At 54.5% G+C, this 27,506-nt stretch overlaps 1 protein-coding gene across 6 annotated transcripts in view; it reads right to left on the bottom strand.

The window, feature by feature from the left end:
- Window positions 1-27,506, bottom strand: part of AHRR (aryl-hydrocarbon receptor repressor) — a 78,685-nt gene that overhangs the window by 16,819 nt on the left and 34,360 nt on the right. For 4 of the 6 annotated variants that reach the window (XM_045089464.1, XM_045089466.1, XM_045089467.1 and 1 more), the window contains exons 4-5: window positions 24,945-25,048; window positions 2,025-2,114 (exon numbers count right to left, since the gene is read on the bottom strand). In XM_045089464.1, the coding sequence (XP_044945399.1) occupies window positions 2,025-2,114; window positions 24,945-25,048 (194 nt within the window). Of the gene's footprint in view, window positions 1-2,024; window positions 2,115-24,944; window positions 25,049-25,521; window positions 27,474-27,506 lie in introns of those variants that run through there. The other 2 variants (XM_045089472.1, XM_045089471.1) reach the window with 2 other exon arrangements.

Below are 27,506 nucleotides of genomic sequence, written 5' to 3' on the forward strand. Positions count from 1 at the left end.
TTGGGAGGAAGGGCCTCCGGCCGCTGCTCCCGCTGCTCATCCATCTGGGGTGGCCGATGCCTTCCTCACCATGTCAGATCTCCTGCCATCTGCCCCACAGGTCTTCAGGAGGTGGAGACGGACACAAGGACACAGTGACAGACCCCTATTGTCACCTGCTGCCAGGAGCAGCCAGCGGGCAGTCTCCCCTGCAGCAGGGCTGGTGGTGGGGACGCCTCCCCCTGACTGTCCCCTGGTGGCTGAGGCTCTGCCCAGTGCTCGGCACGTGGAGGAGGAACAGGAGGCTCAGAGCTGAGGCTCTACCCAACGGTCTGGCAGGTCAGCCCCCGCAGTGCCTCTTGGAGGTCAGGCCCACCGCACTTCCTCTGCTGGCCACACTGCTGGCCCTGCCTGTGGGGTCCTTGCTGGGGCCACGCCTCCCTGCGCTGCAGGGGCTGATCCAGGCCATGAGGTCGGCCCGCGGGGTTGGCCTATAGATGAGCCAGCGGCAGGGAAGAGGCTGGTCTTGGTGCGACTCAGACTCATCTGTACAGTGACAGCCACTTCAGTTTCGGAGATGGCTCAGAGTGACAGTTTTCATGGAAATCAGATCAAATGCTCCAGTCAGCTTCAGGGGCCTCAGGACAACTTGAATTTTCACATGTTGGGGACCCACAGTCTCTGATCTTGGCTCCCACCACCCTTGGCTCCTGGGCGCCCTCCGGGTCAGCCGCCTGTCAAGCGAGATTTCCGTTATTGATTCATGTCCTGCCTCCCAGCTCCGCTCATCACCGGGCCCTGACCCCTGGATCCCACATACATTTCCCCTCTGCTGGCGAAGGTGCCCCTACCACTGGAGGCGGGAGACCGGGCCCCTGGAGCACTGGCCACGCCCAGCCTGGGACTGCCTGCCGTGGGTGGCCCCGAGAGTCTGGCCAGCGTCTCAGCGGACAGTTTTCTGCTGGCTAGCCCTGGCCGGGGCACCTCGGTGACCTCGCCACCACCCAGGGCCCATGGCCTCCCCCTCCACCATGAGGGTGTCTCCAGAATGTGCCCAGCCTCCTGCGGGCTCCACCCTCTGTGCCCCCGGGTTACTAATTAATGATTCTTACGCTAAATTCGCATCAATTTTTATACTGAGCCATTCAAATCCCTTCACAGTTTCTGCCTCCGAGCAAGACTCTGACTGACAGACACACTGTACACTTCATTTTCCAAAGTTGTATTTTGTTCTTTCTCTAACCTGCCTACTTGTACGTTGAATGGAGTGTGTTCATAATTTTGCCTGGTGAGCCCCTCTTCAGAGGGGATATCTTTATGGGAACGGCTGCGGCCCTGCTGCTGAAGGGTCACATTTGTGTTTCCCTGGGGCCCCGCGATCTCAACTGTCCACCACTGGCTCTGGACTCAGGGGCCTGCACTGTGCAAGAGTGTAACTTTGGATTTGGACTTCAAACTCAAGCTTTGGATTTCTCAGGAGCAACTTCTTTCCCTTCCCAGAGGCTCGGCGGAGAAGTTCCCTTTGCCCTCCCTGGACCACGAGTGGGGGGGGTTTAGTGCACCCTTTTCTTGGAGGAGGATCTCAGTGTTTGATGGGTCTCAACCCCAGAGCTCTGTCCCAATGTCTGGAATCACCCAGCCTGGGTAGGCCTGGGGCAATGGACCAAAAATTCTCTGTGGATCAATAAAGGCATTTCCAGAACATGCTACTTCCTGAATGTGCCCCAAATCTGGGGTTCCAGACAGTGATGATGCAGCAAGCAAAGGTGCCCTGGTGCTTGCCAGCCCCTCATCCGAACGTGAGATGTGTAGTTGGGGGCACAGCCAACAAAATTCACTGTCCTGTACACTTGTGACACCCTGGACACTGCCACATCTCTTGCACAACCCCATGCCCCAGACAACACTGGGATGTAAAAACCCTTACCTGGTAAAAGCTCTGTGGTAAGAAAAGCCCAATTTTGCAGATGTTTAAGGCTGGAAGACAGTAAGCACGAGCAGGACAGTGGGACCCACCGCATGGCAGGTCGCAGAGCTGTGTTTACCTGGTGGAAGCCCAGATAGTCCACGATTGTTGCTGAAGCATAAAATATCATGCCTTCCGCACTCACGACCAGGGCAAAGCCATCGAGAGACTAGAAGAGACAAGAACTCGAATTGGCTCCTGCACACATTCTCAAAATTCTCACAATGAGAAAATGCAAGCTTTATTTTTGCTGCATTTTCAACCATTTCTCTTGTTTTGAGGTCCATATTCATAACCTCCAGAAATACCCACTTTTAAATTATGAGTATTTTGCAACAGGTCCCAAGGGAGCAGATGACAGGGGATCTTGGTCATGGGTTATAAGCCACAAGACTGTTCTTTTTCTAGTGATATAAAACTCTTGTTTTATAAAACACAAAAATCTTCATGATGAGATGAGACCCCACCAGTATCTGGGACAGAAGAGAAACCTCACTTCCCCAATGCGGACTTTCCCTGCTCACGCACTTTCTTCCAGCCTATGTTCTGGTTTCCCAAGAGTTTTTATCATGAAAAAATGTTGAACTCCATCAGGTACTATTTCTACATCTACTGAAATAATCACATAAAATTTCTTTTGTCTATTAATGTGGTGACTTTGGTGATAGGTTTCTGATGAACAATCGTTCTTGTGTATTACGGGGTTAGCCTTATCATAATTTTAAATATGTTCTTGGGACTGACACATTTCACTTAGGAGATACCCATCTATATTTAAGGAAAAGCTAGCCTAAGAGCATCTCTGCTTATTTTCGTGTGGAGAGCACCAGAAATGAGTCAGATCCCTCCTTCCTCTTTCCCATTTTTAAAACAAGGTTAGCCTTCTCTCTGAAAGTTTTCTCTTTGAAAGTTTTCACTTCCACAAGCATCCGGCTTGGGCACATTCTGGGGAGAGGGCAAGTGAAAAGGGGCAGATTTTAGCACCGTGTCAATTTATGTAATGATTATTAGTGTATGCAGGTTTTTAATTTTTTTGTATATCAGTTATAGCTTCTTAAAATATTTTCCATCAGTGCATCCATTTCCTCTTGATTTTAAATTTGTTACCATGTTATTCAAAATATTTTTATGATTATTAAATCTCAGTTGTACCCATAATTTTTGGGTGCATGTGTGTAGAAAATCAGGTACATGGCTGAGCTGGGGCTGACTTCAAGTCTTTATTTGAAAAGCAAGCTTGGCAGCCCCGTCCTGCAGGAGCTTCCAGAACCTCCGGTAGTGAGGGTGCACAGGGGAGCAGCCGCTGGACTGCATGGTCAGTGAGCACTCCAACCATCTCTCTCTCTACCCACTCGTCTATTTCTTCCTCCTCCTCCTCACCATCATCATCGTCACGATAAAGAAAATGACAGTTCGCGCTGTGTAGGTCCTCATGAGCGTCACGTGCCCTACATGGGGCACCTCATTCAATTCCACGTCACCTCCATGGGGCAGGAGGTGGCGATGCTACTCGGTCAGTGCAGAAGCTGGAGGGGAGGGAGGCACCTGGCAGTGGAGTTCATAAATATTGCAATTTGTGTCTTTAAAATACAGACATTTAGAGCCTCTAAATTAACTTCTGTAAGTCTGTGGTTACTAGCAATGTATCTCAATACTCATTTCTCTTAATTATTGACCGTGTGGGATATTTTTTTCTTTTTTCTCTCTTTCTTTTTAAATTTTTGCCATTTTGTTAAGTGGTAAATTTTTTACCATTATTATCATTTTCGTTTCTTTGACTATTAATGTGATGGATATTAATGAGACCTTATGCATTTACTGTTAATCTGTAGTTCTTTGGCAAACTGCCCATGCATATCATGTGCTAATTTTTCTGTTAAGGTTTATAAATATCAATTTCTAAGAGTTTTTAAATTACTGATATTGAAGGTTTCTAGACATTCTAGGAATATGGCAGCCACTTAAACCCAAATACCCTCACCTCTAAATGATGGAAAACAGCGCGACCGTGTGTAACTACACACATCTGTGCCCTTGTCATGAGTCATGATGAGAACACAGGGAACTAGTAACTCCCAAGCACGGATGAGCAGAGAAGCCAGTGCCCAGTGAGCTATGGAGGGGAGAAGGTGTGTGTTCTCCTAATGAAACTCGAGGAAAGAGCCAATTAAATCCAATGTAAGTGGAAGAAAAAAGATTTTAAAGAAGTGAAAAAAACCCACAATGATGTTACTTAAAACTTCTAAATAATAAACATCTACAACAAAGTCGATTTGGTTCTTTGAAAAGATTAATAAATAGATAAACTCCAGCAAATTTGGTCAAGAAATAAACAAATTACACCAGAGATTTAAAATCATTACAGGTCCTTCAGACATTAAAAGGTTAGTAAGAAAAGATTAAGAATGAAATTCAATAAATTAAGCAATTTAAGTGAAATGGGCAAATTCTCTAAAACACACTAACCAAAGTGATACAAGAATGACTAGAAGGGGCACCTGGGTGGCTCGGTCAGTTAAGCATCCAACTCTTGGTTTTGGCTCAGGTCACGATCTCAGGGTCATGAGATTGAGTCCTGCATCAGGCTCTGCACTGGGCATGGACCCTGCTTGAGATTCTTTTTCTCTCTCCCTCTGTCCCCCACCCCCACGTGTGCTCACTCATCTCTCTCTCAAAAAAAAAAAAAAAAAAAAGGAACAACTAGAAAAACCAAATAGCCCAATATCTATTAGACAAATTGAATTTGTTTTTTTAAAAAAGATTTTATTTACTTATTTGAGAGAAAGAGAGCGTGGAAACATGAAAATTGGGAGGAGCAGAGGGAGAGGGAGAAGAAGACTCCCTGCTGAGTGGAGAATTCGATGAGGGGCTTGAAACCGGGACCCTGGGATCATGACCAGAGCTGACATTGGACACTTAACTGACTGAGCCACCCAGTCATCCCTAAACAAACTGAATTTGTAATAAAAACCTTCCCTCAAAGGAAACTCTAGTCACAGATCAGAAAACACAAAATGCCTAAGAATAAATCCAATAAAAGACATGCAGGACTCGAATAATCCAAGAGATATGCAGCGTTCTTGGATCGAAAGACCCCATGCAGGTAGAGAGCCAAGTTCCCTAAGTCAGTCTGTGGATGTGATGCCATCCCAATCCCAATCTCAGGAGCGTTTCTTCTCTCAGCAGAAACTGTCAAGCTGGTTCTAAAGTTTATATGCATAAAGGGCCCATTTTACTAAAGCAAGCATGTTAAAGAAGAACAAAATGTTAGAACTTATGCTGACTTTGTGACTTAGTGTAAAGCTGTGGAAACCAGGTCAACATGGCATTGTGTCTGGGACAGCTGGTTGTCTAAGTGGAAGAAATCGACACTGACTCCTATCTAATTCCACAAAAATTAATTCAAGACATAGCTTAGGCCCAAAGATAAAACCCCATAATCACAAGGCTTCAACCCCATAATCACAAGGCTTCTAGAAGACAACAAATTGTCTTCCTAAATTGGGGATAGGCAGATTTGGATAGGACACAAAAACACTAGGCCTTCATGAAAAAACCCAATAAGCTGGGCTTTATGAAAAGACACTATTTAAAAATGAAAAAGGACAAGCTACAAACCAAGAAAACAGTATTTACAGTATATAGACAAAGGACTCTATCCAGAATACATAAAGAATGTCTATAAATCAATCGTAAAAAGGTGAACAACCCAATTTTTTTTAAATAGGCAAAAGTCTTGAACAAACCCTTTATTACAGAGATGTCTACAGATGGAAATTCACCAGCATCACTAGTCATCAGGGAAACAGAATGGAAATCACATGGAGAAACCATTTCATACACACTGGCATGGTCACAGTCGAGAAAACAGACAGCACTAGACGTTGGTGAAGATACGAAGCATCACGGTAAGAACGTAAAAGGCGTAATCTTGTTTTGGGAAACTGTTGTGTGATTCCTCATAAAAACAAATGTGCATCTCTCCTGTGAGCGAAATCCCACTCTTAGTGCTTACCCAAGTGAAATGGGTGTGTTCACAGAAACACGCAAACAAGAATGCTCATGGCGGCCTTATGCACAGGAGTCAAACCCTGGAAATAACCCAGCACCTACCAACCAGGGACCCGAACACCGGAGTAACCCTAGTGCGGGAACCAGCACAGAGGCGAGTACCCAGCTGATCGCAGGGCCTGGGCGTCTGCGTACATGGGGCCAAGAGCGGGCCCGACCAATGGATGGGACAAATACGGGAAAGCAGTCCTGTGTCAGTGGTCGATGCGAACCAATGAAATGGAAGTCAGGAAAGACCTCATTACAAATACGTTGGAAAACCTAAATAAGTATGCGTTTTCCTAGGAAAATATGACTTACCAGAAGGGACTCATGAAAGACAGAACCTTAAACAATTGATTTCTGTAGAAGAGACAGGAGAAGTTACCAAGAAGCCAGCCCACAAGAATGAGAGCAAATTCTGCCAAGTGTTACAGATCAGATCACGTCACTGCCCATCAACTGGCCGAGAGCTTAGAAAATGAGGGAAATTTTCTAATTATTTTTAGAGCTATATCATTGACACTTAACTCTGATAAGGAAAATATAATAAAAATAAAATTACAGACCTTTTGTTATTAATGAGAACGTGCAAATGAAATATTAGCGCACACACTCCAGCTTCACATTAAGGAAATATGATGCCCATGACCAAGTAGATGTATTCCAGGGATGCAGGGCTGACTCAACATTAGGAAATCTGTTAGCATGACACACCACATTTACAGATCTAAGGGGAAAAGCCTTATAATTATCTCCATAGATGGTAAAAAAAAAAAAGCTTTCCACAAAATTCAACACTTATTCTTTATAATAAAGAATTTATTCCTATAAATTCCTATAACTTCGTACATTACTGGCATTATAGGTACATTCTTTCTTTTTTTTTTTTTTTTTAGATTTTATTTATTTATTTGACAGGCAGAGATCACAAGTAGTCAGAGAGGCAGGCAGAGAGAGGGGGAAGCCGGCTCCCCGCTGAGCAGAGAGCCCGATGCGGGGCTCGATCCCAGGACCCTGAAGGGATCATGACCTGGGCGGAAGGCAGAAGCTTAACCTGCTGAGACACCCAGGCGCCCCTATAGGTACATTCTTAACATGACAGTGTGTGAGCGTGTGTGTGTGTGTGTGTGTGTGTGTGTGTGTGTGTGTGTTATTCCTAGGGAGCCAACTTACTTAGTGGGGAAATATTCTGTTTCCAGTAAGATCAAGCAGCAAGGCAGACACCCATGATCTCCCATTCCAGTGTGTGCAAACTTTGGCCCCAAATTTGGCTGGCCGCTTGATTTTGTAAATAAAATTTTCCTGGAACACAGCCATGCCTGACTGTTACTGATGGTTCGTGGCAACTCTTGCACCGCAACAGCAGAGCCGAGTAGTTGCAATGTGCGGCCCGCAGCGCTGAAAATATTTACTATCCAGCCTTTTAAAGAAGAGGAAGGCTGACTCCTGAGCACCGTGGGAGGGAGCTGTTGCCGTGAGTCCGGAGGAACCAACAGGAGGGGGGAGAAATGGAAGAGGAAATGGTCTCTGTCTGCAGAGGATATCACCGTTGTCCTGGAAAACCTTAGAAAGCCAATGATAAAATAACTCAAAAAAAAAAAAAAAAGAACTTAAGGAGGCAAGATATAAAATTAAATACATATATTCAATAATCTTTATGTACTTATATTAGAAAAATGACCAAATTAGAGGATGTGATGATAGATCATTTACAAACATCTCAAAGAAGGTCCAAGTACTTTATAATAAACGTAGCAAGAAATGTGTAAAACCTATGGGAAGAGAACTTTAAAACATCTCGAGACACAAAATTGTATTTGAACAAATGCAAAGACATCCTTTGTTCCTGGGGCTGATTCGGTACCGTGCAGATGCGCGCTGTGCCCAGGTGAACCCGTCAGTAGATGCAGCTCTGTCTGTGCCCCGTGTTTGGAGGGAGTGAGCTGAGGCGAAGCACGGGAGGTAAGCGTGCCCTCAGAGCTACAAAACACAGGAGACGTGGGGGGAGGGAGGGGGCGACCTCTGGACCACACCGGCTGGCGCTCTGCTCCGGGTCCAGGCAGGGCATGGCTGTCGCAGGGAGTCCAGAAATGGGCCCCAGCTCATGCATGAGTGCGGCATAGGAAGCAGGCGTCAGGCCAAACCACTGGACAAACACGGGCTTTTCTTTTCCTTCCTTCCTTCCTTAATTTCTTTCTTTTTTGGAAGATTTTCTTTATTATTTGTGAGAGAGAGAGAATTCGAGAGAGCACAGCAGGGCAGAGGGAGAACCAGGCTCCTTGCCGAGCAGGGAGCCCACTGTGGGGCTCGCTCCATTCCAGGACCCTGGGACCATGCCCCGAGCTGAAAGCCACCGCTTCACCAACTGAGCCCCCAGGGACCCCCAAAAAACAGGCTTTTCAGTAAATGAGGCTCTGTCAGCCGTTTGTCAGTACTGCTTTTTGTCCATCGGTCTGATCAGGGCTGGAGAGCCAGCCACAGGGTGATTTTGTGCCTTCCGGTTTACCGAGTAGATGAGCTGACGTGGAGTGCCACCTTACGCCTGTGGCCACCGGGGCTCCTTCTTTCGTGACACAGTCACCACGCTTCCGTGCAGGGTCTCCTGACCTTGCAGAATTCACCGTCTACCCTCCCCTCCCAAGCTGTGTGCTGTTCCTGGGGGAACTTAGTATTTTCTGTTCCTTAGAGGTTTTCAGAAATTCACTTGCTGAAACAAGAGGAGCACACACCCCCCAAGCCCTAGCTCGGCTCCTGCTTGGCAGTGTGACATGACTTTGTTCCGAGTAACATCAGCCTAACGCACAAACGGCTCCATTCAAATGCCGCAGGGCGGAGGCTGGGCTCCGGGGAGCTCCCCTGCTCTGCACCTTCCGCTCCCGCACGAATGTAGCTGGGCAGCAGAAGGATAGGACGACCATGGAAGGGCCAGAGGCCCCCAGTACCGTGAACCCTACGGGGCCCGAGCTGCCAGACTCCATGGTGCTGTGGTCAGACCTCTGTCTCACGGAGCCACACAGACCCTGTCCGTGGTGAACGTGTCTTCTTCTGGTGACACCTTGTCTTTTCGGTTGGTTCCCTTCTTTGTTTCCGTACAACCGAGTTGTAGATTTTCTGCCTTCTTCCTTCCAAGGCACAAGACAACTGTAGTTTCGGGGGTGTGTTCTCCGTGTTGGGGCTAGGGGTGTGGGAAGCACCTGCTGACCAGATCCTGCGCGCTCTTCCCAAAGACGGTACCGCATGGCCCCCACAGGGTTCCCGAGAGAGCCTCGGGGCTGCTTCATGCAGAGACACACATTCAGCCGCTGAAGTATAATTCAAAGAGGGAAAGTCACAGCACTCATGAAAATGCAAAATAAACTCTCGCCAAAGGTCTTCCTAAAGAGGGAAGAAGTAAGATTTAAAACCAGTCCAAGAGGCACTGGAGAAGCTAGGTGTTCGCAGGTCGTTAGGATAAGATTTCTGACACAAAACTACCCTTTCTGATCACCCTCGAGTGGCGTGGTTCCTCCTGAGTTGATGGTTCCAAAGCTGAGGACAATTTTCTGACTAGAGGCGCCAACACCAGGGCAGTGGCTTCAGGACAGGACTCCGAGTTTGTGCTGAGTTTTCGGCCAAGAAATCCCAGCCTCACGCAGCCGTCCAGCCGTGGCCGTGGATTTAAATGGTCCATCTCCTTGCAATGCCCCCCACCTGGCCCCCACCCCGGAATCCCACTGTACTTCTGACGGAGGAAACTGACCTCATACAACATAGGTTTCAGGCAAACTGTCTCCAGGAGTCAAACAAACTGTGCTGTCATTGAATCCCCAGGCAGCTACAGAGAAAGCGTCTGGTCCCCATGTCCTAACACCTCCGAGTGGTGAATGCCAAGTCCAGTATTCGCCTGGATCTCACCCTGGGGGGCCAGCTGAGAGCTGTACATGTGCCCTAACCCTGCCCTGCCCCGGTGCCTCTGTTCTGAGACCCACAGTATTTGGCGGGAGCACCTATAAATATTTGGGTTTTGTTTATATCCTTTATCAGAAGTCCTGCCTTCTCTGCCTGAGGCCAAAGAGACACGGAGGCATGTGACGACATTTAGATCAGCTGTCGCCCTGCTGGGGTGGGACCCTTGCTAAGAGGAAAGAGGGCACCTGTCCCCCACTGTCCCCGTGCCAGCGGCCAGCCTCCTGGGTGTGATCGGCCTCCCTCCTGCCCCGCGCTTAGCAGGACAGGCAGGGCTGAAGCCTCTGGGACGGGTGCCCATGGTGGGCTCCCGGCAGCCGCAGGGAGAAAAGGCTGGTACTATCCTCTCCCCATGCAGTGACAGAGACACTGGACAAACCAGGGCAATGTCACTACGGCGGTTCACACTTCACTGATGGCGACACAGCATCCCGGAGGGGAGTCCCCAACCACGGATGCCCATGCAGCCCCACCCGTGGGATCTGGACAGACGCGGGTGGGGATACACTGGCGTCCACGGAGGGGCTATGAGAAGGAAGGGCGTCAGTTGTGCTAACAGACTAACAAGGTGAACCTAAGTCATCAGCAGGCCGCGAGGTCAGGTGACATGCACAGTGGGTGCACAGTCAGACCAACGGCCACACGGTGCGGCGATGGCGACTCTGGCCAGGCAGCGGGTCTGCGGCGCACGGTCCTCGGTCACCGCAAACCCCGCAGCAGCGCAGCCAGAAGGGAGGAGAGGCCCCGGTTCAGCTCCCTGCACAGCTCTTCCCGGAGCAGAGGCTGCCGCACAGGACGGAGTCTGCTGGTCACAGCTCAGAGACCAAAGGACGGCTCGAGGCTGGAGCATGTAACATGCCTTCTTAAAAAGGATTTTATGAGATTAGTTACAACCAAAAACAACCTTAATTTTAACTCGCAAGGCAGAAATTTTAAAAAAAAGGAAAAGACCATAAGACACTATTTGCCGCCTCATATGGATTCAATATCACACTGGTTCTCCGCGCCAGAACCGTCACGCCGAAGACTCTCACATGTGGGACCGTCCTTCAAACACGCATCGCCAACGTCTGTTTTCCCCCGGTCTCTTTTTAATCCTCCAAGAGTTGTGTGTTTTTTTTTAAACGTGGTACATGGAAAATGAGGTCACTTCTCCAAGTGGAAAAACGGATTCGGTCCCAAACTGAAGACTGAGCTTTTTTTTAATGGAGGAAAAAAAAAAATCCCATCTCTGTTCAGTTACTGAAAGTCACGAAACGTGCACCTGCCGCTCAGGCAGGGAGCGGGGTCACCGCAGGTGAGGGGTGAGGGCCCCGCCGGACGCCGCTGGCCCCCGCAGCCCCTCTGTGGGGCTAAAGGCAAATGTTTGGAAAACCCGGGACTTCCTTTGGCAAAACTTTGAATATCCTGACCTCGTCCAGTCCCGTGGCAGAAAAAACAGCCAGCAAGTACTTCAAAGATCGTTTTGTCAAGGTCACGGCAGAGAAACAAGAATTCTAAAGGGCCCCTCACGGCTCCTCCCTGGAATGAAGGGATGGGGGGGTCCCCCGAGAGCCGTCGCCGCAGTTACCGAGCCACAACAGAAGGCCCAGACGGCAGGCACTCGTCACGCGAGCGAGCGGGCACCGGGCGGCTGCTGGAGCCACATCCCTCCCGGCCTCTCCGTGGGGCCCGTGTGCGTGCGAGGCCCGTTCCTGCACAGGGAGCGGCGTGACCGGCTGTTTATAGAGCCACAAACAGCACACTCAGCCTTGAATCTCTGCCACGGAGCTGCAACGGCACTTCAAAGTGTTCTGGGAAGATGCAGTTGGCCGACCGCGGCAGGACCACAGAGCCAGAGGCAGGTGCGGACCCGCAGGCCCCGGCTCTGGTTAACCCGTGGCCCCTGGGGTCCCCGGGGCCTTCTCCACCCCAGGAGCCGCTTCCCTGAGGCAGACTCCAGGGTAGGGGAGGTGCTGGGCCTGGGTGGGGGGGTTCCCGGGCCGATGGTGGAAACAAGAGCTCTGGAGCCCCCCTGGCCTCGCGGGGCCTGCACTGGGAGCAGGCTGCGGTGTCGAGTGTCAACTTCCCGTCCCTCGTCCCACGCGGCTACTTCAAGGACACTTCAACCGTGTGCTGCCCTTTCAGCTCAGTGGCCTTGGGCAAGTGAAGTGACCTCTCTGGGCCTCGGTCTCCTTGTGTGAGAATCGGGAGCACCTGGCGGGGCGTGAGCACAGAACCAACCCCGGCGATTCCTACTCCTAGTCCGGTCACGGTGCAACCGGAACGCAAGACTCTGTGCCCGACGTGGGTTTTGATACCAGCAAAGTGAGAACAAAGCCTGTATTTGAGACCTGGGGTCTAGTTCCTAAGCACAAAAGTCTTAGTGTGAAGTTTAGTTCCTGAAAAGTCAGGCCAGTGAGGGACAGTCGAGAAATAAATGCCGTTGGGGACGCCGACAGCCCATCTGGAGGACACAGGCCCTCCTGCGGGGCTCCTGACCGTTGGAGGGCTGCACCTGGCTGACCCCCAAAATGTCTGGCCTTGCTTTCTGACCACATCCTGGATGATCAGCCTCAGTCTGGCTATTGCGGGTCACTCCAGACCTTCCGGGTTAGAGCCTGCGTCTGGACAAGTTCTGGACCTTCTCTCCACACGTGGGCAGCTCCACCCCCAGGAGAGCCCGAGCCTGCTTTGTCCCCCGCTCCCTGCCACTTTGAAGCAGCAGGAAAGGGGGTGCTGGGGGCTGGGGTGGCTTAGGGATACCCCCCCCAGAAAACCACTGTCAGGAAGGAGGGCCGCCAGGGCCAACCCTGTAGCCCTGGGGGAGTGCTGGCTGCCTCCTCCTAAGAAGGAGTCGGGGCAAGAGCCTGGGGTGCTGGTGGGCCATCCCCAACACCCTAGGGGTGGGGGGCCCACCAGGCGCTCCAGAGCCCAGGCGACAGGCAGGTCAGGGGCTCAGCTGCTCCCCTGTGAACAAAGGATGATCTAGAATGGCCCAAAGTTCCTCGCAAGTGCCGGCCCTTCCCCCAGAAATGCACCCTTCACATGATGACGCGGTTTGCCGTTTCTCAATGATCACAGATGAACACACTAGAACGGCGAAGTGAACAAGGTACATCATGTGGCCCTTTTGTGAGCCTCCTACCGGGCTTCCCTAACAGGGGCTGGCCCGGGACCCTCCCCTTGGCTGGGGACCTTCTCAGTGGGACACAGGTGTCTAGGCCTAGGAGGCCCCCATCAGAGCAGGGCCAAAGGAACGCACTGATCGCTAAGTAGTGAGGGCGACCTGGTGAGCCCAACTCAGCACCTGAGGGAGCTCAGGGTCTCGTGGGGGTGGTCAGGAGCTCATGGTGGTTGGTGGCACATTCACAGTAGGTGACTGGGGGCTCACAGTGGGATGTCTAGTGTCCATGGTAAATGGTCAGGGATTCACAGTGGAAGGTCAGGGTTCATGTTAGATCATCAGAGGTTAATAGATGGGGAGGCTCATGGTAGAGAGTCCTAATGATCTAAAGGCCAAAAAGAGGCCAAGCCTGGTCAGGACTCAGACACCCGATCCAGTCACAGAGATGGGGTCAGGAGCCATGCACGTCTGACCCCATAGGGAGGCCACTGGGTGGGCAGAGGGCACAACCTCTTAGGCCAGGGCAAGACAAGGTTCGGAAAAGGCACGAGCCAGTGGGCAGGGCACTCAGGTCAGCCTGGGATGCCTCGCGCACATCGTCAGGCTGGCAGCGGGCCAGGGAGGTGAGGTGGGGGACTGGCCTTCCTGGCCTGAGGCCTCTGTTGAACCCCGAAAGAAACTGCAAGGGGCTCCAGAAGACTGGGTCCCGCAGGTACAACAGAAGATAACTAAAGGCAGATTCCTCAGAGCAGAAAGACCAAAGCAGGAGCCTGGGGACCAGGAGGAGGGAGAACCTCTGGAGGGTCGCAGCATCCATGGCCTGTCACCAGCCGTGGGTCCCCAGAAACACACCAGCACGTCCCTGTGCCCTGCACTGCTATCCTTCAGGAGTCGGGGCAGAGCGGGTCGCAGGATGCCCCTCCTGAAGCCAGTCGGCCTCAGCAGGTTGGGGGTGGGGCATGGCCCCCGCACTTGCTCCTGACCAGGGAGTTAGGCCCCAAACCCAAGGCCCCTCTGTCCCAGTCCAGTCCCCTCTCGGTGGGCTGGGACTCGCCCTCCCCCACGCTACACTGTCCCCCTGTGCCTGACAGCCCTGCCCTGTCCTTCAGGTGGATCCCTACTGTGTCCGCCTTTCTGTCTCAGGCAGCCCCAAGTTTTGGCCATGACTTGGCTGGGGTTTTGCGTCTGCTCTTCTCAGCCGGTGTGACTGGGGACTGGCCTCTTCATTCGGTGGAGTACCATGCGGACGAGCCACCGAAGGTGACAGGCTCCGGCCCGTTTTGTCTCATGAGGTCCAGTGGGAAGTTGGGTTTCTATGTGTTTCTTTAGAAGAGCCACGGTCTGAAGGTGGGAAGACTCTGCTTGTACTCTAGGGTCCTGAGAACTGGTCCAGAAACCATACCAGTGCGGCTCTTGGCTCCCTGCTCCCCCCTCCAGGCCCCCCAGAAAGGGCCCCGCAGGAGTCTCCATCCCCAGGCCCAGGAGTGCCTGGGAACGGCTGGGACCCCTCCCGAGGATCCTGGGGCAGCCCAGAGCTCAGCCCACTGGACGCAACCAGCCTGCATGCACATTCCCTCCCCGCAGTTTGTCCCATCAAACATGGACTCGGGGCTCCTGGCCCGCACCGGCTCTGGCTCCTCCTCCCCCAAATCAGGCCCAGGAGGATAACGGGAAGAGCCCATGAAAGTTATCCGGGGCTGGAGAGGGAAGGGGAAGTGGGGGCCGGGGCGCGGGGGCAGCCAGAGAACGGCGGGAGGAGGCAGTCTGCTGCTGCTGCTGCCCAGGGGTCGCCAGCCCCGGCGGAGACAGGACCCTCTGTGCGTGCCGGCAGGAGGCAGGCTCGGGAAGAGACCCGGGGCCGAAAACCGCAGGTCGGAAGAGATCTGCCGAGGAGCAAAGACGCCCAAGGACGCTGGGGCGACTGCAGCGCGGACGGCTCATCCGGTAGTGAGTCAAGGCGGAGCAGGACCTTAGAGCCTGTTAGAGGCAGCCCCGCACCCCAGGCTCACGGCCGGCCCCTGGGTTTCCAGCATTTTCAGAGGACCGCTGTCGGCCTGGGGCTGTGTGCACCTGCCCGCCGTCCTCACACGGCTGCCTCACAGCCCCCGTGAGTCCACGAGCGGAGCCTCTACGACCACAGGCTTCCACAGCTGACACAGGCGGGGCAGTACCCAGATCTCGGGTGTGCAGAGAACCTCCTTCCCCTGCTGCTGGGGCCACACACTTGCTCTTCTCGGCCTCCCGCTCTGAGCAGGCAGGCGTGGGGTCCCCTGGGGAAGACAACACCTTCTTCCCTCACGGCAGGCGCTTTCCAGGGGCCTTCCGGCCTCCAGCCTCCCACGTGAGGCCCAGACCCGGAGGCTCAGCGCTTTCCCTGAAACCTGCTCCCTCCCTCTGGGAGCGCCTGGGAAGTTCTCACTGCCACGGGGTAGGGGTGGCGGAGCTGGAACTCCAGAAAGGCGAACACCCCGGTCCTTTCTGTCCACTCTGCTGGCCGTGCAGGAGGACCTTCGGGCCGGAAACCCAGCCCTCGGTTCTGGGAAACCCTCCTGGATGGTTTCCGCCCCCGATCTTTCTGGAATTGGAGCGTGTGGGCCTCTTGGGGCCTATATCCTCCACCTAGCTTCCTTTCCTCTCAGAGAAGCTGAAGTGACCCTTCAGCATCAACCCTGGGTCTTCCCACGGTTCCCAAGTTTGCTCTCATGCTTTCAGTTCTTGAGCTTTTCCAAAACCTCTGATTATTCCCTTTCGCGGCACCTGTTTTCCCTTCATGGGCGCTGTGAGGAGACACCCGCCATCAGCCGGTTGGTTGGTTTCCCTTGTTTGACTGAGCTGCCTTCCGTCCTGGGAAGGGTCTGTGCCCCTCCTATGTGCTGGAGGTTAGGAATGGGTGGGGACAGCCCCCAGGAAGCCCCACAGCCACGACGGAGCCATGAGCTCTGGTGGGGACAAGCCTGATGTGGGCATCTTTGGGTCTGTCCGGGCTGTCGGGCTCCACAGAGGCACTGGGCCTGTCCTTGTGTTGTGGGCCGAGGTTGGGTCAGCAGCTGGCCTGTGGTACCATCACCCACCCGGCCATGCCCCCGGATCCCAACCCTGCAGCATGGGAGGGGCTGGTGGCTCTACCCCCATGGCCGCAGGGCCATGTGCCCCGCGCGGAGTGTCTCTTGGACCTGGGCACCCTGGCGCTGGCTGTGCTCTGTGTTGAGCTTGTGTCGTGTCTGTGAAAAGTGGCCTAGGGACCCACACCCGGTCACCGCTGTCCCAAATGATTTCCACAGTCGTTCCCAAGGACTTTGCGGAATCATGAAGGAACCACTGACTCCTTGATTCATAGCTTTTCCTTTTACACTTCCCCCGGGAGGCTGGTCTGACGGAGACCCACTCATGCCCCAAGCAGCCGTCTCGCCCGCCTCTCGCGCTCTGGCTCCGCTCGGCCAGCCTTCCCTTGGAAGTGTCGGAGGCTTGGGGTCTTTCACCCTCCACTTTCCGACGGGGCTCCGACTGACCTTCTCTATGAAATGCTGGAGGAGGTCCTCTACGATGCCGGTTTCACCACGAGCTCCATTGCCTTCTGGCACTGGGCCCCACCAGCCACAGCACCCTCCTGCCTCCTTCCTGTTTCGGTCCGGCCAGTGGGGACGGAGGGCCTCTGTGACTGTGCCCCCGAGTCTGACACACGACACCCCAGCCAGCCAGCTCCAAAGGCTTTGGGGCTGGAAGCAAGGCCTGGAAATGCTCTGTGGGTGTAGAGTGAGCCGAGCCAGGCCTCCGGCTCAGACAGCAGCCCTTCACCAGTGAGCCCACAGGGCCACCCGATGCCAGCTTGGGGGGAGGCCCACAGGGAGAGGTGGGGGCCAGTTCCAGCTCTGCCTCTGCTGGCACGTGGCAGGGGCAACCTAGAGAAGCCCTCCGTGCCTCCACTTCCCCATCTGTAGAACGGTCACAGTGACAGCATCTGCCCCTCCGGGCTACTGAGGACCGGGTGAGTCCCTGGGGTCCGGAACAGCCCCAGCACCCGGGGGACCGAGCTCTGGCGTCAGGAGCAGGTCAGCACCGGGACCCTGGAGGTGAGGAAGCCCGAGTTTCTGCCCCAGCCTGTGCTCTAGCCTAAGGCTCCTGCCCTGCAAAGTGGACAGGTGTATGGGGCTCAATAGCAGCCCCCAAAGTCACATGCGCTTGGAACCAGGGACAGTGACCTGATTTGAGAAGGAATCTTGGCGGCTGTGGTTGCACTAAGCTGAGGTCACTCTGGATTAGGGTGGCCCCACACTCACAGGATGGGTGTCCTTCCTCGGGCACAGAAACACAGGGAGGACTGGCTGTTGGCAGACAGGGGGATGGGGAACACTCTCCCCTAAAGCCACCCGAAGGGACCCACCCGCCCACACCAGGCTTTTGGCCCAGTGACACTGATTTCAGGCTCCTGGGCTCCACAGCTGTGACAAGGACATTTCCATGTCTGAGTTACATTCAAACAACATGAACTTGCGCTGCTGTCATCAGTGCGCACGGCCCAGGCCGTGGCTGTCCTCTGGAGCTAGAGGCCAGGTGAGCTGAGGCCGGTGCCCCCGCCCCACGCCCTCTCTGAGGACAGACCACCCTCCACCGACCGACAAGCTCAACCGGCAGGCGAGCAGGCATGTGTGTGTGTGCAAGTGCCCGAGGGAAAGCTGCCCCCCGGGAGGGTCAGGGCCGGGGTCCTCGGTCCCCCGACTGGGTCCATGCACAGAACTACCACAGGGCCGTGGAGGCTAAGCTCCAAGAGAAACGGGGGCGGGGGGTGGCATTCTAGCCTCAGGACCAGGAAGAGGGTCCCAGGAGGGAGCAGGTGTGGGGGAAGGAGCCCCAGCCTCTGTGCGTGGCCTGCGGCGGTCCTTGCTCAGTCCGGGGGTGCGTGCGGAACAGACCCAGGAAGGCAGGGTGGGGGCTCTGGGAGGGGCTGCACCAGGAAGCAGGGCCCCGGCCCCGCGGTGCCCGTGCGGGGACCCCAGCCGCAAGGGCTAGGCCCTCTCTGGGAGAGATCTCGCTGGCTGAGCCCGCGCCCCATGGCCGCTGCCACCCCGGCAGGGAAGCTAAGCGCTGCCCGAGGGGGTGAGACCTCAGGGCCCCCCTGGAGGACGTCCGGGGCTCCGGGGCTCCGTGTGAACGCGCTCCCCTCGCCGCCGAACAAACCGCGGCCCGCCTCGTGGCTGGAAACCACGCGCTTCACGTGTGTCACCGCAAACGAGTTAGAAAGAGAAGGACGGACGAGACATGCCCAGCAAACAGCAGTGAGAAGGCCCGGCTGCCTGGGTTAGGTCAGAAGAAGGAGACCCCCGAGCAGGGGACACGGCCAGGCACAAAGAGGCGCTTTACGTGTCGCAGTGGAGAAGGTCAGTTCGCGACGAGAGCACGGAAGCCCTGGATGCGTGCATCCTCCCCAGCAGCACTGCGGACGCGTGAGGCAACACTGACAGAGCCGAAAGGAAAAGACACGACTCCACGATGGCGCCAGGAGACGCCAACACTCGTCTCTCAGGTTGAGACGACACAGAAAGCCGACAAGGACATAAAAGACTTGAACCCCGCCAACCACCTGATGTCACTGGGGTTTACAGAGCACCCCACCCAGTGACAGAGGTCAAGTGGGAGCCTACTTTCTGGCTCATGGATGGCTTTTCACTAACCCCACAGGGCAGAAGGGGCAAGGGAGCTCTCTGGGGTCCCTCTTCTGAGGCGTAAGTCCTGTCCATGACGCGCCACCCTCATGACCTAAGCACCCCCCGAAGCCCCCCTCCTAACACCGTCACACGGGGCTTTCGGTCTAATACGAATTCAAATTATGTTAATTGGGCAGGGGAGGAATGCAGACATTCTGTCCATAGCAACAATCAATGACACCAACAGCTGTGTCTTTGAAAAACATCTGTAAAATGAATAAACCTCTAACCTAAGAAAAAAATGAGTCACAAATTACCAACAGAACCAGAAAGGAGACAAAGCTGACAGGACAACATGCTGCTGTGTACCCGCAGATTCGGCAAAGCAGAGGACATGGACCGACTCCCTGAGAGACGCAGACGACGAGAATTCACACTAGAACAGGTGACTCAACAGTCCCACAGTGACTGAAGCAGTTGAATCCATTGTTTGAAATCTTCTGACAAAGGGGGCATCTGGGCGGCTCAGTGGGTCGAGCTCCCGTCCTGATCTCAGGGCCATGGCATCAAGCCCGAGTTGGGCTCCACACTCAGTGGGGGGTCTGCTTGAGCTGCTCCCTCTCCCTCCCCCCTGCGCCTCCCCCATGGCTCAAGCACACACACTCTCTCTCTCCACTCCTTCCCCGCGATCTAACAAAGAAAACTCCCAATATTCCCCAATAAACTGGTGAGTTCTAACAAACATTTCAGGGAAAATAACAGAAGAGAAGGAAGCACTCTCAAGGAACTTCCTGAAGCCTGCCCCAGCACGCTTCTGAACCAAAGACACTACAATGAAACTACAAAAATACTTCTCAAGAACACAAACACAAAAATCCCCACAAAATACAACCAAATTTTATCCAGCAACATATAAATAAGACCTATCCTAAGCTAGCAAGTTTGGGCCAATGTTGGAAAATGGATCAATGTCGCTATAATCTCAACAGACTGGAGGAAAAAAGCCTTGATCATGTATGTCAAAGGATGCAGACGAAGCATCTGACACTTAATTCCCGTCGGTCATAAGAACTCTCCGAAAACAGGGACGAGAGGGAAATTTCTTAATCTGATATAAGGCATGTACCAAAAACAGAACAAACAAAACCTGAAAAACAAATCTAAGCTAATACTTACCACTGAAAGCCTCCAGGTTTCCCCTCACAACCGGGAACAAGCCTGACAGAGAACTCTATGGTGGTCAGGGAGCCCCGGAAGAGTGGTAAGACAAGAAAAATAAAGTGTGTAGACTGAACAAGTAGATAAAAACTGTCTCTATTTTCAGACAACATGAAAATCTATGTTAAAAATTCCCACAGAATCTACCAAAAAACCCCACAAGGACTACTAATGAATTCAGCAAGTTCACAGCTACAAAGTCAACCTAGAAAAATAAGTCATTTCTATGGTATTCTATTTCTAGAGAGCAATGGATTTCTATATAATATTGGAATATAGTATTTCCATATAATAATGAAACTGAAATTAAGAAAAGTTCTGGTATAATAGCAATGGAGACAGAAAACACTTAGGTCTAACCCTAACAATATATGCAATCTCCCTGCCACACATGACAGACAGGGAGGAAAGCAGCAAGAGACCAAATGGTGTGCCCGTGCACTAGGGTTAGCACTGGTAGGTGTTGGTTCTTCCCAACCTGACCTACTGATTTAACATAACCCCAGTCCAAATCCTGGCAGTAACTTTTGTAGGTAGCAACAAGCTAACTCTAAAATTTTATATGGAAAACCAGAGAAACCTAGAAAAGCCAAGACCATTCCTAAAAAAGAACACAAATTGGAAAAGTCACACTACCCAATTTCAAGACATGTTGTACAGCTGCTGTGACCGAGGCAGGCTGGTGCCTGTTCGTGAAAGATCATGCACACAGTCAACAGCAGAAGAGAATCCAAAAACAGACTGACAAAACTAGAGCACACACAAGGATATTAACATGCAAAACAAGTATATCTCAGCCCAAACCTTAGCCCAAACCCCACACCATGAGCCCAAAATTAACTTAAAAAGAGCCATAAACCTGAAGGTAAAAACAGGAAACTATAAAACTTTGGAGACAAACATAAAATAAATAAATAATATTTAAACATAAAATAAAAATCTCTTCAGCCTAGATAAAGCATTCTCAAATGTGATACCAATACAATGATCTATTTAAAAAATCGATAAACTGGGCTTTGTCCAAATTAGGTACATTCATTCTCTGCAAGACGCTGTCAAGATAATGAAAAGACAAGGCAGACTAGAAGCAATTACTTACAAATCATACATTCAACAAAGATCGTGTGTCCAGAATACACAAAGAAGCCCAAGTCAAAAGTAAGGAAGCAAATAGCCTGATTTTTTAAGTGGGCGAATATCTGCACAGACCGCGTACAAATGGCCTCCCTTGGCAGCAAGTGAGCTCACGAGAAGGTGCTCAGCATCGCTGCTCATGAGGGTGCGGACACTCCTATCCACACTTACCACAAAACCCAGCAACCTCACACGTGGGTGTTACCCGAACAAAATCCAAACCAAGCTTCACAGAGAAACCTGCATGTGTGTTTGTTACAGCTTTATTTGTAACACCAAATCCTGGAAACTCAATCATTCCGCCCTAGTTAGAGGACAAGTACACTGAAATGTGAGCACACCACGGAGTGACAAAAACCAACTGTGCTCCCTGCCGCCATGGGGCTGGGTCACTGCTCCCTGAGTTCCCTGTTGAAGGAAGCCACCCCAGGAGTCCTGAGCATGGCAGCTGGAGAAGACCACAAGGGCTGAAGAGCACAGTGTGGTGGCTGGGGAGCCGCACATGGGTACCCTGTGGAAAACTGGGCACAATGGAATTGCTGTGTGTCTTCATTATGATGGTGGCCACACCACACCAGCAATAAGAACAAATTTCAGCATGCGTGACCTTACAGGTAAGTGTTAGAAAATGTACCCTTGGTATGCTTGAACTCGAGCTAGCGCCAGGTGGCCAGTCGTGCACAGTTCCCACTAGCACACTGCCATGTCCACACTGAACACTACAGCCCATCTTAGAAGTGCGACTAGAAACCCAGGACGTTGCTATTTGTGACCGAATGTGTATGTTTCCAGAACCTGCCTCTCCTATCCCACACCTTCCATCTCCCCCTGCCCCGAGCCTTTACCAAGACACTGGCTGCTTGAGGGGCCACAAGCCCAAGAGGACTAACCATGGACAAAGAAACACCAGGCCCTGGCCCAATCCCAACAGAGACCCTGGGCCCCAACAGCTCCAAATCTTGTCTTTTTCATCTAAAAACAGCAGACATCAGACCCCAGGCCTTTTGAATCTTGTGAATTTATGATGACTGCCCTAAACTCTGAGTCTTCCAGAGACTGAGGATTGGAAAGAAGAGCTGGATTTCTTGTTTATTTTCTCTTTCTTTGTGGCTGGATTTGTTTGTTTTGCTGTTAGGGAATATTTTTAAACTTCAAAAAGATTCTCTAATTCTCAAGTTGGACCCCACAATAGAAATACAGTGAGGAGAACACTCGCTATACAACCTAGCTCATTTCAACCCAGGGGAACTTCCAGAAACTTCTGTGGTCACAGAGAGCATGCTACAAGAGGCGGCAGAAGGAGACTTCAGTCTCCTTCTGAAGGAGGGGGGTGGGGGGCCAGTGGAAGAGCCCCTGTGCCCGGGCACACTGACCTGCAGACTTGGGTCCTGTCCCAGAGGGTCACTCCCCAGACCCGCACACCCTGGGCCAGAGGCAGGTCTGGGGCAAGGCACCGCCCTTCCTGCCCTCCCAGCTCTGAGGGAGATGCTGTGCTCCCTCAGGCACAGGCCTGGCCACTTCCTGGGCTTCAGCTATACTAGGACCTCAGTGTCCCCTCCACGTCCTGAGGCCCTCGGGGAGACCCAGTTCTTGTGCGGAGGGTGGGACAGCTGCTGGGGACCCACAGAGGGCCAGAGGGTGGCAGTGTGGACAGGAGTGGTGCAGACACAGCAGTCCCCTGGGCTCCAACAGGACATCGGGGTGCTGTGGGCTCATGCTCCCATATTTGCAGTTGGGACAAAGTTTAAAGATTTCATGTTTAAGATTTTATCTTAATTTTGAACATGAATTAGAAAAAGAGCAATGCCAATCATCTTTCACCAGGAATAAAACTCAAGCCTGCACAATGTTTTCCAGCCCCAAGCTTACCAGCACTGACAGAAAAATCCAACTTTAGAGGAAAAATTAATATTTAAGAATCTGATTCAGAAAAACATGATAAATAATGAAGTATGAAAATATATCTCCTATGGAAACCACAATATTTCTAAAAGCTCCTGTGTTGCCCGAAGCCATGCTCTGCTCCAGACGGCACTGAAACCTGCAGGGCTCTAAGAAGGCGGTCCCCAGGCACCCACCATACTGAAGTGTCATGGAGATTAAACTTAAGTATGTACTTCCTCGTTTTTTTTTTTCTAAAGGAAATGACTTATAAGCTTGATCTTCATGAGAACAATCACGTCAGCAGGGTTGAAGGCCTTGGGGGAGGTGGAAGGTATGTGAGGTTTTGGGGCTCCCTGGGGGACCCCTGGGGGCCATGGAGAGTCATAGAAAATCATGGGGTCATGGAAAATCATGAGATCGTGGGGCTCCGTTGGGGACCATGGGGGCTCATAAAGGGTCATGGTGGCCATAGGGGTAAGGGGGGGCCCTGTGGGGACTGTGGGAGGCTGTGGAAAATCCTAGGGGACCATGGGGAGTCACGGGTTATGGTGGGCAGGTGGGAAGCCCCAGATTCTAGGCACAAGCCTCTCTGGCTCCCCTCCGGTCAGCACAGGCGTTTTCCATCTGCCCATCTGTCAGTGGCAGATAGTCGCGCCCTGGACTGCGCCTCCCTTCAGGTGAGGCCACGGGAAGTCATCTGAGGCTGAGGGGCCCGAGGGGCACATGCCTGCCACCGGAGCCCTGGCGGCAAACACCGGAGCAGCCAGGAGCTCGCACAGACCGCGGGAAGCTGCTGACGCGGTCAGGGGCATATCGAGGTGACGGGTGGATGGAAGAAAGTGAGCAAGACGCGGGAGGGGACGAGCCTGGCGCAGCCTCGGTCCCCTGTCGTCTGTGAGGGTGCCGGCACCCTGGGCAGAGGACACGGTGAGCAGCCAGCCACGGAGATCGTCCCTGCGGTGAAGGTGCCGGCACGGCAGCCCGGCCCCAGCCTGGAGGCCGAGCAGCCGGGGCTCCCCCACAGGACCCACAGGTCACCCTGGCTGCCGCAGGACAGCTGGGGGTCAGGCCGGACCCAAGCGAGGCTGCAGCCAGCACCCAGGAAAGAGCCTGATTGGCTCCAAGCAGACTCAAGGTCATCAGTGTGAAAGGCTCCAATGAGCCACCATTTCTGCCCGTCGGTACGTCGGCCTGACAGACCAGTGGGTACGTGCTGCCGAGGATACTCACCGGGGGAGACAGAACCGCCCGCCACACAGGGCTAGAGGTGAGGACTGGGCGGCAGGGTCCCGAGAGGCACGCAGGGGACATGGGGCCCGGCCCCTCAAGGACCACTGGGGAGGCGTGGGCTCGGGGGCACCTGAGCAGCTGGGTTATGGGCCGCCTGGGTCCTCCAGGCCCTCCTGAGATGGGGCGAACCCAGGCCCTGGGCTCCAGGCTGTAGGTGCCGGCAGTGAGCCCCACTCCGCACACAATGACCTGAACCAGCCCAGAGAGCTCTGCCTCGCCGGCCCAGCTCACGGGAGAAACCGAGCCCCAGCGCTCCCCGGCCCCACGCGAGGCAGGCCTCGTGACAGGGTCGGGAAGGGCACAGCCCTTCACCGGGGTCGGAGGCCCCATCTTGGGGAAAAGGCCGCCCTGGGCCACTGATGTCCCAAGATAAGACCAACACATGGACCAGCCAGGCACCCCTGCTGGGTCCTGGGGGCTCGGCGTGCTGTCCGCTGTCAGTGTTACCAGCTCAGCTGGTAACAGGTTCTTCCAAGGACAAGTGATGAGAAAACCTGGTGCGGGAAACGATTTTCAGGCTAGAGACACGTGGACCAATGTCACTCCTGTTTTCTCCGTCCTGAGCCGCTGGACCCCACCCGGGCACCTGTGCCTGACCTCCATGGCTTCCAGGGCCATCCTGGAGCTCCGTCCAGAAACACTTCTACTTCATTGTCGGCGGTCCAACCTGCCAGGGCCAGGGTGGCATGGACGGCCAGGCGTGCGCTCGCATGGCAAGGGGGCTCACCTCCAGCAGCAGTCTTCCCTCCAGCACGGCGGACCTCGCACTGGGACTGCGGTCTTCGGGTGCAGGGACACTGGCTGCTGGCTGCCGCGGGCCCTTCTGGACAGCTGCCGGAGAAGAACCAAGCGAGGCCGTCAGCACCCTTGCTGCGCCCCGACCTGCTGACCTCCTTGTGTTTCCCGCCTGCCGCCTTCTGCAGGCAAAGCCTGCAGCTGACCCGGGCTGTCCTCAACAGGTCACCCTGGGGCAGCCTTTCCTCCTGTTGGGGGGCTGCTGAGGGAAGCACCAGCGTCATAATCAGGAGATCAGGCCCTCAGGGCTGGGGCTGACCCCAGGGACCCCACCCCCACTCCGCTCCCCAGAAACTGCTCAGAGTCCTGTCCTGCTTAGGGACCCCCCCCACCTGTCCCCGGGGTCCTCAAAGCCCCTCTCTGGAGACCCAAGCTCCAGCAGGTGCCCTAACTCAGCCCTGCTGGTCTACATGACTTGGACCACCCTTGAGGGTCCCGCAAGACCTCATCACACCTCCAGCTCCCCCAGCCCCTCCCTCCCACCCCCCACCTGGTGTGGGGCAGCCCACCTGGCACGGGCTTCACAGCTGGGACAGGAAGACCCAGGAAGGCCGGCCTGGTGCGACTCAGGAGCCCCCAGCTTGACAGTTTCCGGGTCCCCCGACTCCCATGCACAGTGCAGCCTAATCTCCATCATGGGGTGAAGAGCTTGGACAGACAGACACGCAGGTCACACAGACAGATGTCAGCCCTATCCCAGTTCACCAGCCCCTGTTGTGGGGTCCCCCTGGGCCTAAGCAATTACGGGGGCTCCCCTGGGGTAGGGAAAGGGGCCTGGAGCCTCCGTGGAGGGCCTCCCAGCTGCTCTCACATGCTTCCCACACCAGAGCTGCAGGGGACGTCGGTGCAACTTAGGGTCCAAGGGCCGTACTCAAGGCCCCCAGAGCTCTGGGACTGCAGGCCCCTGATGCGTGCCTCTCACACCCAGGTGAGAAGACCCATCTAATGCCCTCGGACCATGGCTGCCGGAGACCCCCAGCCCTCGGCCCACACCAGCCCCACAGGCGGCAGCCACATCGTGGGCTCTGGTCTCCAGCATCCCCATCCCCCTCTCCGAGGCCAGCCGGCTATCAACCCCCTCCCCTCCCCACAGCTGATAAGCACTAGAGCTCTGTTCCCTGCATTAAACATTCCCAGAAATGAACCCATTTCCATGGCCGGAAAGTGGGGTATCTGGGGGACGTGAACGGTCGCACCTGGGCTCCCCGGGCAAGTGTGCAGAGATGGCGGGTGCACAGGCAGCCCAGGCCTCTCCCTGCAACGGAAGGCAAGGCCCCCACACTCTTGTCTCCAAGGCAGCGAAGCCTGAGTTGTGAGGTGCAGGGACAGTCCGAGACCTGCTCCCTTTGTGCTGTGGACAGTGAGCCCACACAGCCCTGCCCCCAGCACCCAGGGGCAGAAGACCGACTCTGGAGAAGCCAGCGCTGCCGTGTCCCCTCAAAGGGAACCCCGGAGATGGGGGTGAGCCTCTGCCAGGGACCACACATGACCCCATGTGCTCAAAGGCCAAGAAAGCCAACGGAGGGAGAACGGAGCGACGGTCCCTGCCCTTCCGACCCCTTCCACAGCCCCTAGATGACATCATGGAGCCAGACCCGGCTTCCCAGACCACCCAGACGGGCCTGTCCCGCCGCCACACCAGGGAGGCCACAGCTCCCCGCCAGGGCAGAGCCCGCGCAGCACCTGGGCAGATCTGGGCCTCAGTGAAGGTGGGACAGGGACAGGACCCCCACCTCAGGGCCCCCGGGGCCGCCCACACACACCCAGGCTGCCAAGCCTCCCGCAAAGCAAACTCCGCTGCAGGTTCCTTCCGCCTCACCTCCGCTCGGAGCAGCTCCCTGCCCCCAGCCTGCCCCAAATGGCCTCAGATTAAGGGACCAGAGGTGAGGGGCTGGGCTAATACTTGCTTCCCTACTCTTTGCCCCCGCAGACCCTGTGGGGACTGTGGATTCCCACAACTGTGAGGCTGGGGTGGGGGGAGCCCCGGCACATGAGGGGGGTGCTGTGGGATGCTCACCCCCGAACACACTCACTGGGCTAGGCCCCATCCCATGCCCACTAGAGGCACAGTGTGGGGCCACCCCCAGTTCACTCCCCTCCCCACCATGTCCCTGATCAAGGGCACCAGCCCCCCAGCGTCACATGCCCCCCACCTAGGGGGCCCCCAACCTCTCCCCTCCCCACCACGTCCTGCACAAGGACACCAGCCCCCGGCGTGGCGTGTCCCCCCATCTGGGCACCCCCACTTCCCCTCCTCCGCAGCCACATCCCGGCGGGGCACGCCCGGCGGGGCCTCCTCTGGGCTCTTGTCACGCGATGAGGCCGTCAGCGTCAGCCCTGCAGTGACAGCCACCTGGACCCCGGCCAGGGCCTCGCGTGCGAGCAGAGCCGCCAGCGCTCTCCACCCCCAGGCCTGTGGCAAGACAGAAAGAAACCGAATGCGGAGCTGCAGCCGGGGGTGGGGGCCAGCGTTCCCGGAAGTCCCTGCGCGCTG

This window comes from Mustela putorius, unplaced genomic scaffold (genome assembly GCF_011764305.1).
Source record: "Mustela putorius furo isolate JIRA1106 unplaced genomic scaffold, ASM1176430v1.1 tig00000107_pilon_pilon_pilon, whole genome shotgun sequence".
In the NCBI taxonomy this organism is placed as follows: Eukaryota; Metazoa; Chordata; class Mammalia; order Carnivora; family Mustelidae; genus Mustela; species Mustela putorius.